General features: G+C 41.2%; 1 protein-coding gene across 1 annotated transcript in view; it reads right to left on the reverse strand.

The window, feature by feature from the left end:
• DYTN (dystrotelin) overlaps positions 1–7,695 on the reverse strand; it is a 47,512-nt gene extending 39,817 nt beyond the window's left edge. Inside the window, exons 1-2 of the mRNA XM_059702459.1 lie at positions 7,677–7,695; positions 1,871–1,945 (exon numbers count right to left, since the gene is read on the reverse strand). Of these exons, the coding sequence (XP_059558442.1) occupies positions 1,871–1,945; positions 7,677–7,695 (94 nt within the window). The remainder of the gene's footprint in view (positions 1–1,870; positions 1,946–7,676) is intronic.
• Between the last annotated feature and the right edge of the window lie 4,706 nt (positions 7,696–12,401).

Here is a 12,401-nt window from a genome sequence, read left to right on the forward strand (position 1 = left end):
TGCACACGGGATGAGGGCTCTGTATTACAGCAACACAGATAACACCGGTGTCCATTAATCTCACCGCAAGATTTATGCAGCGATGGGCCCCAGGCCCTGCCGCCTGGAACTCATAGCATGCTTTATCGCTGTATATGGGGCTTTTTTGCTTTCAAATTTTCATTTGGATATCTTTCCTGGAGTAGAACTTTTCAACTACTAATTTTGTGTCTTATTAATACTTCCCATGAGTATTGTTCATATTTACTGTTTCTGATGCCAGGGATAATAAGAAGTACAAGGAACGTCCTCAAATTACATTCTTTGTACCCAGGCAGAAATGATGGAGGCTTATAGAAACGTTTGCTGCTAACTTTCTTTAATGAGAGAAATTCTCTAAGAAAATAGCATAACTGAGGATATATTTTTAGTGTGCCCATTCTGTCTTTTATTAATCCCTGGAATAACAAATACTAGTTACAAGTGATTTTATTTGTCTACAGTAGTGATCTTCCTTCCTTCCTCCTTTCTTCCTTCCTTCCTTCCTTCCTTCCTTCCTTCCTTCCTTCCTTCCTTCCTTCCTTCCTTCTCTCTCTCTCTCTCTCTCTCTCTCTCTCTCTCTCTCTCTCTCTCTCTCTCTCTTTCTTTCTTTCTTCCTTTCTTTCTGTCAAGAATCCCTGCTTCGAAAGACCCTTATACGGAAAGGCAGTATGGAAAATAGAGAAATATAGTTGTTCTGGTTGAGGAGACGGTTTCTGGGTTTTCCTGGGTTGTCTATTCTTCCTTTCCCACCTTGCTAAACCTTTCGTGTCCTACATCATACCCATGCACAAACTGTTGTGAAGCACAATTTGAAATTCATTGGTCTATATAACTTATTAGGCAAAGAGCAAAATATAAAAATGTTCAACCTTTAGGAAAAAATGTTATATATATATATATATCTCATAGCTTCTTTTAGGTCTGATATAATAATGTTATAAATCATTTCACATAAAGTGATTTTTAAAAATGTAATACAGAATTTATTAGAAATCAGTAAGTTTAGGTATGCTGAATGCCTATTGCTTTTCACAGCCAAGACCCAATTTATTTCATGTTGGAGAATTTTTACAGGATAAATTTTTTAATGTATTTTATTGATTTCAAAGAGGAAGGAAGAGGGAGAGATAGAAACATCAATAATGAGAATCATTGATTGGCTGCTTCCTGCATGCCCCCTACTGGGGATCGAGCATACAACTTGGCATGTGCCCTCACCAGAATCATACTGTGACCTCCTGGTTCATAGGTCAACGCTCAACTACTGAGCCATGCTGGCCAGGCCAGGATAAATGTTTTTACAATATTTACTTCATTTTGCTTAGATAACAGTATCGGAAAAGAAAACAATAGCATTCAATCAGATCTAAGTTTAACACAAAAGAGCAGTTCACAGGGAATTCTCAACATAGTTTTAAAATTTATGGCCCAGGAATTATTCACCTGAACCTACTTTTACATGTTCAGAGAGAGAAGTACAACTGGAAAATGAAAATCTTATGAGGTAGAAGAGATTTTAAAATGTTAAATTTAAATCTCCAAGTACAGATTTCTAAACTAACCTATTTTGTAATTTTATTTTGTGTTAATATTGGTATCCTGAAAGGGAAACCAACATTTTTTGTTTTTGCAGAAACAAAATAGGAAAAAAAAAATCTTCATCCAAAAATCATTTTCTATTTCAGTCATTGAAGCTACGCGTCCCCTCCCCCTCCATCTTCTCTGTTACAAGTGGAGGAAATGCACAGATGCAACCTCTGGAGTCTGACCTCACTCACATAAGTTTTGGTTTGCTTTGTAAATTTACATAGCGCATCAGGAACCAATTATTTTCAGTGTTTCTACTTACATTGACACGTGGTTTGCACAGATCGTAATTTGAAGGCTGTTCTATAAATGGAATTCTCAATACTATTGAGAGCATCTGTAAAGAAAACATGAAATAACATGGATAAATGATCATCTCATTAGACAAATCCCACATCCTGGAAGGCAGCCCAAGGGGTCATGTAGCCCCACTTTAGTTTGCTCTCTTTCCCATCTAGGAACAAATATTAATGGTCTACAGAATCAGGCTGCAGGGAACCCTAGACTCACCCTCAGAGTCCACCAACAAGTGAGGATTTCCCCACAAATCTGCCCATGTTTTATAGGAGGAAACAGCCTTATAAACAAATAGAATAAAAATCTCTTTGTAGCCCAGCCAGTGTAGCTCAGTGGTTGAGTGTTGACCCATCAACCAGGAGGTCACAGTTAGATTCCCAGTCAAGGCACATGCCCAGGTTTGGGGCTCGATCCCCAATAGGGGGCATGTAGGAGGCCACCAATCAATGTGTCTTTCTCATTGATGTTTTATCTCTCTCTCTCTCTCTCTCTCTCTCTCTCTCTCTCTCTCTCTCTCTCTCCCTTCTTATCTCTCTAAAAGTCAATAAAAATATATTTTAAAAACCTTAATGTAGAATATAACCTCAATTTTCTTAATATATTCTAGTCATATATACACATATGTATTTATGCATATATAAAAAGCAATTCAAATGCTATCCATCCAATCATTCATTTAACAAATATTTATTGAGCTCTTGTTATATGGCCTTGGCATGATTCCAGGCCCTTGAAAAATAGCAGTTAACAGATAAAAATCCCTGCCATGTGGAGCTTAATTCTTAGTGGCATTCACCAAATTGGTAATAGTGGATATCTCTGGGTGCTTGAATTCTTAGTGTTTATAGTTATTTTCTTTCCGTTGGTGCTATTACCTAAATTTTTGATAAAGACCTGTATTATTTTTATAATTAAGAAAGAGAAATTTAAGAGAAAGAATGAGAAGTGAAAGCCAGTGAAACCAGGAGATAACAATAGTAAAAAGGCCGAGGAAGATGAGTATCATAACGTAGAGACAAGCCAATAGTTCAGTATCTGGAAGCCACAAGGACATCAACTATGGGCTAAATATAGCCTTTTTTATGATTAACTGAGTGGAGAGAATGGCTGCAGGTGCAACTACCGAGATCAGAGCTAGGTTTGGCAAAGATCTCTGTGTCCAGTCCTAACGGGGAGTCTCATGTCTTTAAGTGGACCCCCAAGCCAAAGACAAAAAGTATAGCAAGTGAGGGTCACAATGCCATGTCAGACCAGATGCTCTGACCACTTCAGACCAGATCTTCAGGACAAAAACCTTAGAACTTCTGTCTGTCTCACAGGGGTGGCTTCCCAGACTTAGCTCACTGTCAATTTCATGCCAAGCCTCAGTGACTTGATTTTGGTTTGGAAAAGGATGCCTTGCCCTTGAATGTTGTGGAGTAAAGTTCTATCTGTTGCACATTTGGGTACTGAGGACCAGGCACTTTGCTCCACCCCGGACTGGGTCAGACCCATCCTGGATGCGTTGGAGCCCACCAAATGCCTCTGCCCGGACATACGTTGATTCAATGATCAATCTAAGATCATGAGTCAAAGCACCCACTTCAGGTGAATGTGGGCTGTGCCTGAAAATGCCACCAATACAAGCAGTCTTGTTTAAAAAGCTCCACTTTTTCTTCTTTTTTTGAATAGGTGCCCCTATATAAAACACTACAGTTAGTTCTAAACCTTTTGTCATTTAATGTATCCTTATTTTTAAAAACATACTTTCTTTTCAGATAAGAGTCCAAACTTAGAGCATAGGAGAAGTGAGAAACATCTCTGCTCTATGTCGGAAGTAAAACAAATTGAGAAGAGAGATGATAATAGTCTGGAAATACTTTACAAAAGTGCAATGCCCGATATTATTTTTTCCTCCTCGGAATTGGCCCATTCTTATGCTCTCAGATGTATTAAATGAATACAGACAATCAGTAAACTAGGGATCTTGCCGGTTCCCAGATGCTATTCTTGGAGGAAAAGCGGCTCTGTAGCTGCTCTACCATCTGGCCCCTCGCCCTCTGGTCAGGCTCTGTTCTGCAGCGTCATCTGATGAACTTATACAGCATAGCATGGCCGGCTGCGGTACAGCAGCACGTGGAAAGGAATGCACAGCCCTGGCGCTTCACCACCAGCCCAGCTTCCTCAAGGCTCCCCACCCCCTCGCTGGTGGGAGGAAAAGATTGCTAGACATACCAGGCCCTTTTAGATGCTTACAGAAATAATACAAGCTACATATGGTCTTGTTCATGGGAGCATTTTGACTGGGAAATGTGTTTTGCTTTAAATGATTCTATTTTTTAATATTTGAAATGTTTATTGTACTAATATATATAATATAAAATTTGCTATTTTAACAATTTTTAAGTGTACAATTCAGTAGCATCAATCACATTCACAATGTTGTGCAACCATCATTCTTTTTTAAAAATCTTTATTGTTCAGATTATTACAGTTGTTCCTCTTTTTTCCCCCTATTGCTCCCCTTCACCCAGTTCCCACCCCACCCCATGCCCTTACCCCCCCCCCATTGTCCCCATCCATACGTGTAAGATTTTTGTCCAATCTCTTCCTGTACCCCCCTCACCCTCTTCCCCCCGAGAATTGTCAGTACACTCCCTTTCTATGCCCCTGATTCTATTATATTCACCAATTTATTCTGTTCATCAGATTTTTTATTCACTTGATTTTTAGATTCACTTGTTGATAGATATGTATTTGTTGACACTTTGTTGTTTATAATTTTTATCTTTACCTTTTTCTTCCTCTTCTTAGAGAATATCCTTCAGCATTTCATATAATACTGGTTTGGTGGTGATGAACTCCTTTAGCTTTTTTTTGTCTGTGAAGCTCTTTATCTGACCTTCAATTCTGAATGATAGCTTTGCTGGGTAGAGTAATTTTGGTTGTAGGTTCTTGCTATTCATCACTTTGAATATTTCTTGCCACTCCCTTCTGGCCTGCATAGTTTCTGTTGAGAAATCAGCTGACAGTCGTATGGGTATTCCCTTGTAGGTAACTGAGTTTCTTTCTCTTGCTGTTTTTAAGATTCTCTCTTTGTTTTTTGCTCTTGGCATTTTAATTATGATGTGTCTTGGTGTGGTCCTCTTTGGATTCCTTTTGTTTGGGGTTCTCTGCACTTCCTGGACTTGTAAGTCTATTTCTTTCACCAGGTAGGGGAAGTTTTCTGTCAATATTTCTTCAAATATGTTTTCAGTATCTTGCTCTCTCTCTTCTTCTGGCACCCCCATAATTTGGTTGTTGGTACGCTTGAAGTTGTCCCAGAGGCTCCTTACACTATCTTCATATTTTTGGATTCTTTTTTCTTTTTGCTTTTCATGTTGGGTGTTTTTTACTTCTTCGTATTTCAAATCTTTGACTTGACCTTGGGATTCTCTTGTCTGCTGTTGGATCTCTGTATATTATCCTTTATTTCAGTCAGTGTATGCTTAATTTCTGATTGGTCCTTTTACATATCCTTGAGGGTCTCACTAAATTTCTTGGAGGTTTCTAGAAGGTTCTTGAGTGACCTTATAACCATGGTTTTGAATGCTATATCCAGTATTTTGCTTTCATCCATTTCTTTCATTTGTGACTTGTTTCTTTGTCTCCGCATTTTGTTTGCTTCCCTGTGTTTGTTTCTATGTACTGGATAGCTGCTAAGTCTCCTTGAGTTGATAAAGTGGCCTTGTGTGGTTGGTGTCCTATATGGCCCAGTGGCTCAGCCTCCCCAGTCACCTGAGGTGGATACTCTTGGTGCACCCCTTTGTGGGATGTTTGCACAGTCTTGTTGTGGTTAACCCTTAATTGCTGGGAGGAATTGACCTCCAGGCCAAATGGCTGTGGTGACCAGCTATGTCCACACTGGAAGATCTGTTGCACAGGAGACACCCTTATGGGGCAGGACTTGCTTCAGTAGGGCTTTCGTGCTCACTGAGTCTGCCCCTTGAGTGTGTCTCTTATGGATGTGAAGAGTTGTAATCTGTTATCATCTCCAAGGAGGTGTAAGGTCAGCCACTGTCTGGGGCCACCCAGCAGGAGCTACAGAGACATCTGCAGATTCCTCCTCTTTGTATGGGGTTTGGAAGTGCCCAGAGGAGGCCAAGATGTAAAGCAAGGCCACTGCTGCTGTCAGGTAGGGGGCCTTCTTTTGGAATCTCTGGGGCTCTCTGACCCAGCTGCAGTTTGTTTTAGGCGAAAGGACAGGCCATTCATATGCAAAAGCCGATGTACACAGCTTGGGTGGGGTTGTAAATTGGGTGGGGTGGGGTTTCTTGGAATCACCAGGGCGGAGCAAACAGCAACGGCTTCCCTGAATCAGAGAAGTCCCTGGTTCTCTGTGTCCTGCGCACCTGTTCAGGAACAATGATTGCTGGGAGCACCTCTAAGAGTAAGCTGCCCTCACGTTTTTGTCCCAATGCCAGACAGTCCAGTTTCTTCCTGCATGTGTCTGGGTCCTCCAGAGTCTCGCCCATAACTGGAGTTCGGAGCAAGCGGGAGCTTGTATCTCCCTCCCGGTTTAAAGAACAGCACATCCAGGTGCCAGCACTTTGCGTGCCTCTGCACCTCTTACTGGTCTCAATGAGCCTTCTTCACCTCTCAAGTTGTGGAACTTCCACTCAGCCAGTTTTCCCGCAGTTCTGGGTGGTAGTTGTTCTGCCATTTAGTTGTAATTTTGATGTGGTTGTGAGAGGCAGCAAGTATAAGTGATTACCTATGCCGCCATCTTGGTTTCTCCCCGCTTTAAATGATTCTTAATTTTGTTTAGCCAAATCAATATGTGTCATTTTCTACAGATACTAAAAATATAATAAAATTGCTTTCAACTGTCCATCATCTACTTTGATGATCCAGAAATAGGTATTTTAGGTCAGTGGTTGTTAAAGTGTGATCCCAGATGAGCAACATTAGTATCACCTGGGAATTTGTGGAAATGAATTCTTGGACCCCACCCTGGACCAACTGGGACACTAACTCTGTAGGTGAAGCCCAGCATTTTAACCAACCCTGCCGGTGATGCTGGCACACTAAATTTTAAAAACACATCTTTAGAGACAGAGAATTTGGCTTTGAATACATTATCTACTATTCTGTGTTAAGCTTATTAATATGAGGGTCTAAATTTGGGAAACCCAAAGATAATTTGAATTACTCAACTTGTTGTTTTAGATAAATAACTTGAGTTATTATAGAATTTTATATAGAACAAGTAAAGTTAACAATCTAAATTTTAGCTAGGGGCTGCAACTAGACCCACCAATAAAAATGTTCTAGACCAGTTTGGGCCTAAGCTGGCATTCAGATGTGTTAGAAGAAAAGGGAATTGGTCCCCCCACATTCGTTTATCAAATATTCACATAACGATAGCTGTGAGATCTTTCTCCCAACCTTGGGCCCACACAGTATTGGGAACTTAACCCCTGACATGGAAATTTCTACAGTGATATCATTTTAACAGTAAATTATGAGAATAATTTAAAAATAAGCCACTTCTTGTAATTAAAATGTAATTATATTGAGACCAAGTAATTTGTTAAATTATTTGTGTGCTTTGGAGACAATAGACCAAGTATTCTTAAATATGAATTTCTGTTTAGAAGAAAAAGTCTTTTAAATTACGCAATAGTCTCTTTTTTCAGCCAGAAATTTGCCAAACGCCTACTCTGCTGCAACTCAGAAGTCTGAAAATACAACACCTGTGCCTAATTTTTTTGTTTACAAACTATGCTTAGAAACTTGACAAAAATGCTCACCTTGATTGTCTGGGTCCATTTCAGGAGTTTCTTGGAAGAGTGGATGGCAAGAGGGTTCTCCTAACTGAAAATGAAGCAATATTTTAGGCAGAAGGTTTTGCAGTGGAAGAAGGAAGGTAGGGGAACAAACAGGCAACTAAAAGTCATTTCACCTGTGGAACAAGAATGTGAGGTGTTTAGGAAGACTCTATAGACTCTACAGCAGTGATGGCGAACCTTTTGAGCTCGGCGGGTCAGCATTTTGAAAAACCCTAACTTAACTCTGGTGCCGTGTCACATATAGAAATATTTTGATATTTGCAACCATAGTAAAACAAAGACTTATATTTTTGATATTTATTTTATATATTTAAATGCCATTTAACAAAGAAAAATCAACCAGAAAAATGAGTTCACATGTCACCTCTGACACACGTGTCATAGGTTCGCCATCACTGGTCTATAGTCTCCTGGGAGGGAAAAAATAGGACCATAGTGGTAGAAGCTTTTCATACAGGTCACACTTCTGGAACTTAGAGCGATAACTCAGAAACTGAGACCAGCTCCTGAAACTAATACCATGACTACTTAGAACTTTCGAGGCATTATAATTTCAAGAGTAAACTGGATCCTTACCTCAAGAAACGGTAGTTTTACTTGAATTGTGAAGGACAAAATTAACAATTCTACATATTAAATCCCTGACAAATATTATATTCATTTAAACACCTTATCACACAATTCTACATGTAGAATTTAGTCAATATTTCATTTTAAAAAGAGTAATAAATTAGCTAGCTGCTGTTTCATGTTGTAACTATTGTTCAAACTCAATATATATACACAGATACGTATATGTTTGCTTTGAACCAAAAAATGGGCTATGCTGTAAAAAAAATTATACAATTCTTAAAAAAGACATTTCTTAACATGAGCAGTTGAAAACTGTTTTTAAAAGTTACCTTATAATCAAATTTAAATAGTACTATCCCCCCTTCTATGGAATGAATTAAGGGCAAATTATTGGACAGATAAATCGGATTTTACAAAGAGAGAAACTAAAGCAAAAACTGATAACATTTGTTCTTTAAAAATATCATAGCAATAGTGACTGTAGATTTGTCAAAACTAGGAAAGTTTCAAATACATTCAAGTAAAATTTGTTTGGAAAGTCATATTAAGTGGGATCAGGTAAGAGCGCCTCTTGGTGCAGAAATGCTCCCCTGAGCTCTTCCTGAAGCCCCCAGGCAGGTGCAGAAGGACCCAGCCTCCTGTCCCGTCAACGTTACGGTGGAGACACAATCTCCCTGTCTCCACCCCAGGCCCTTACCTTTTTCGCGTCCTTGAAGAAGCATTTTAGTCAAACATTCTGCGTACATTACTCTGATGTGGCATTCCCAGTGAGAGAGGACGTCTTGCCCCGGTGGCCCAGCAATTGCATGCAAAACAGTGACACTGAATGTACACTGTGTTTAAGGGCTCACAGGAGTGCATTCATTAGTAATAAAGATCTTGAATAATTTAGTACCACTCCAACATCTCTGTTTCCGTATTAATTTCATGTGCAGGAGAGTCAAGGAAAACTTCTGGGTGCTATGGAGGGCAGCAGTTACCATAGGGCTTAGAAACAGAAAGAGGGGCTCTCCATCCCAGGGAGCAGGCTCCTTCCTGACCACTAGGTAAGAGTGACCTAGGACTGGAGTCTAATTTTTAAAAAACACATTTTTATTGATTTCAGAGAGGAAGGGAGAGGGGGAGAGAAAGATAGAAACATCAATGGTGAGAGAGAATCATGGATCGGCTGCCTCCTGCACACCCCACACCGGAGATTGAGCCTGCAACCTGGGTTTGTGCCCTGTCCGGGAATCGAACCATGACCTCTGGGTTCATAGGTTGATGCTCAACCACTGAGCCATACCAGCTGGGCTGGAATCTAGTTTTATATGATTAATTTGATTAATTCTTTTACAAATACAGAGGTACTGTCACACATTTTAAGAAGGCACCAAATGTAATGCAAACTTTCCAAAGGATAATAATAATTTGTTACAAAGGTACATTTCCTCGTAAGTTTTAAGTATAATCTAAAAATGTATTTTTTTAAGAAGTTTGGATTGCGATTAAAAATAAACATGTTCTAATCCTAATGGAGTTATAAAACAAAAACTTCTCACATGAACCAAATGTATTAGAACTTTATCACTAATGTCTTTAGGCTGCCAAGGAGGTAGGGAGTCAATTTTAATATGTGTTTCAAAAAAGTTAGAACTCAAAGCACAGGCATAATACTAATGAGTGGTACTTGGAGAGCCAGAATGTCTGTGAGTCTTTGGTCCCAGTGGAGGCACTTAAAACAATAATGATAAATGGTACCTGGCAGTTGTGGCTCAGTGCTTGAACATCCACCTATGAAACAGGGCACATGCCCTGGTTGAGCCCTTGGTTCCTAGAAGGGGGTGTGCAGGAAGCAACCGATCAATGATTCTCTCTCATCATTGATGTTCCTCTCTCTCTCTCTCTCTCTCTCTCTCTCTCTCTCTCTCCCTTCCTCTCTGAAATCAATAAAAATATTAAAAAAATAATAATGATAAATGGTCACTAATCTACTCTAGAATGTCTCATAATAAAAATCTGCTTTGAAAAATGAGTATGATATCCTAGCATAGCTAATCCATTCTTTATTTGTGAACAGTATTAGAATCACAGTATTGGTATCTTAAAAACGGAAAGGTGGGACACTAAAAAGATAAAAATATATTAGTAATGAGGCAAAACGAGGTCAAGTGGAGAGGGCAAAATAATTGATTGCCTTTCTCTATATAAATCTATTGATTTTCTGGGAGCAGGTAAGAGAATGTAGCAAGACAGCAAGGCTATCTCACATGAAATGTATATCTAAGCTAAGTGCTGCAGACTCAAAATTGAAATCTTCCTTAATTTTTTTTTTTTGTATTTCATTATAACTGCATCAAGATATATCAGAGGTACTGGCAGCAGAGGGAGGTTGGAATGCTTTTCTGAGTGCTGCCCTGTTGAGAGGTGAGCAGATTTCTGGCAAAGGCTCAAGAATCTTGATACTAAAAATGATAAAATAGAGCAATTATAGTAATACTAGAGGCCCGATGCATGAAATTCGTGCAAGAGTAGGCCTTCCTTCCCCCAGCTGCCCTCTGGCACCTGGCACCCAGGTTTCCCTGGCAGCCCTGGCTTCATCCGGAAGGTCATCTGGTCTAATTAGCATATTATGCTTTTGTTATAGACTAGAGGCCTGGTGCACAAAAACTTGTGCACTCGGGAGTGGGGGGTCCCTCAGCCCGGCCTATGCCCTTTTGCAGTCTGGGACCCCTCGGAGGATGTCCACCTGCTGGCTCAGGCCTGCTCCCTGGGGGATCAGGCCCAAGCTGGCAGTCAGACATCTCTCTAGCAGCTCAGCAGCCTTCGGGGGTGTCCACTTGCCAGCAGGGAGCAGACCTAAGCTGCAGTTGGACATCCTTAGTGCTGCTGAGGAGACAGGAGAGGCTCCCGCCACCACTGCTGTGCTGGCAGTCATCAGCCTGGCTTGTGGCTGAGCAGAGCTCCCCCTGTGGAAGCACACTGACCACCAGGGGGCAGCTCCTGCATTGAGCATCTGCCCCGTGGTGGTCAGTGTGTGTCATAGTGACCAGTCATTCCCAGTCGTTCTGCTGTTAGGGTCAATTTGCATATTACCCTTTTATTATATAGACTAGAGGCCTGGTGCATGGGTGGGGGCCAACTGGTTTGCCCTGAAGGGTGTCCTGGGTCAGGGTGGGGGTCCCACTGGGTTGCCTGGCCAGCCTAGGTGAGGGGCTGATGGCTGTTTGCAGGCTGGCCACAGCCCCTTCAGGATAGGGGTCCCTGCTGGGGTGCCTGGCCAGCCTGGGTGAGGGGTTGAGGGCCGTTTTCAGGCTGCCCAAACCCACTTCAGGGTGGGGGTCCCCACTGGGGTGCCTGGCCAGCCTGGGTGAGGGGCTGATGGCTGTTTTCAGGCTGACCAAGCCCCTTGGTGACCGAAACTCCCAGCCTTTCCTTTTTTTTTTTTTATTTGCTCCAGCTCTGTGGCCATGGTGACTGGAAGCAGGTATCTGGGGTTTATTTACCTTCTATAATTGAAACCTTGTTGTCTTGAGAGGAGGCAGCAGCTGGCCAGGAAGCTTGGCTTCCTCCATCACTGGGGCAACCAAGCCTCCTGCTTGTTCCAGCTCTGTGGCTGCCAGCTACCATCTTCATTGGGTTAATTTGCATATAGTCACTCTGATTGGCTGTTGGGCGTGGATTAAGGCATAGCAAAGGTACAGTCAATTTGCATGTTTGTCTTTTATTAGTGTAGATGTTGTAATAAAAATCATGTAAATGTCTCTCTCTCTCTCTTTCTCAAAATATCTTACTGTACGGTACCCTGTATACAGCTTCTCACTAAAAGGAAGCCCTTTTCAGCTCCTCTGTGGCCTGTCCACATTGCCAGCATCACTATCTTGCACTTGGGGCCATTATGAAGTCAGATGAGGGTTACTTGAACACCGGCCATGGGACACCTGGACAGTAGATTCGATAAGTGAAAAGCTACTAAATGACAAAGGGGGATGTAGGGGTTGTGTATACAGAGTGGAGACTGAGGACAAAGGGTGATTCATGTCCCTGGTGAGCTGGAGCAGGATGGTTTGAGATTTCATCATGCTACTCAGAACGGCATGCAATTTAAAACTTACAAATTGCTTTATTTCTGGA

The sequence above is a fragment of the Myotis daubentonii genome, chromosome 7, assembly GCF_963259705.1.
Source record: "Myotis daubentonii chromosome 7, mMyoDau2.1, whole genome shotgun sequence".
NCBI lineage: Eukaryota > Metazoa > Chordata > Mammalia > Chiroptera > Vespertilionidae > Myotis > Myotis daubentonii.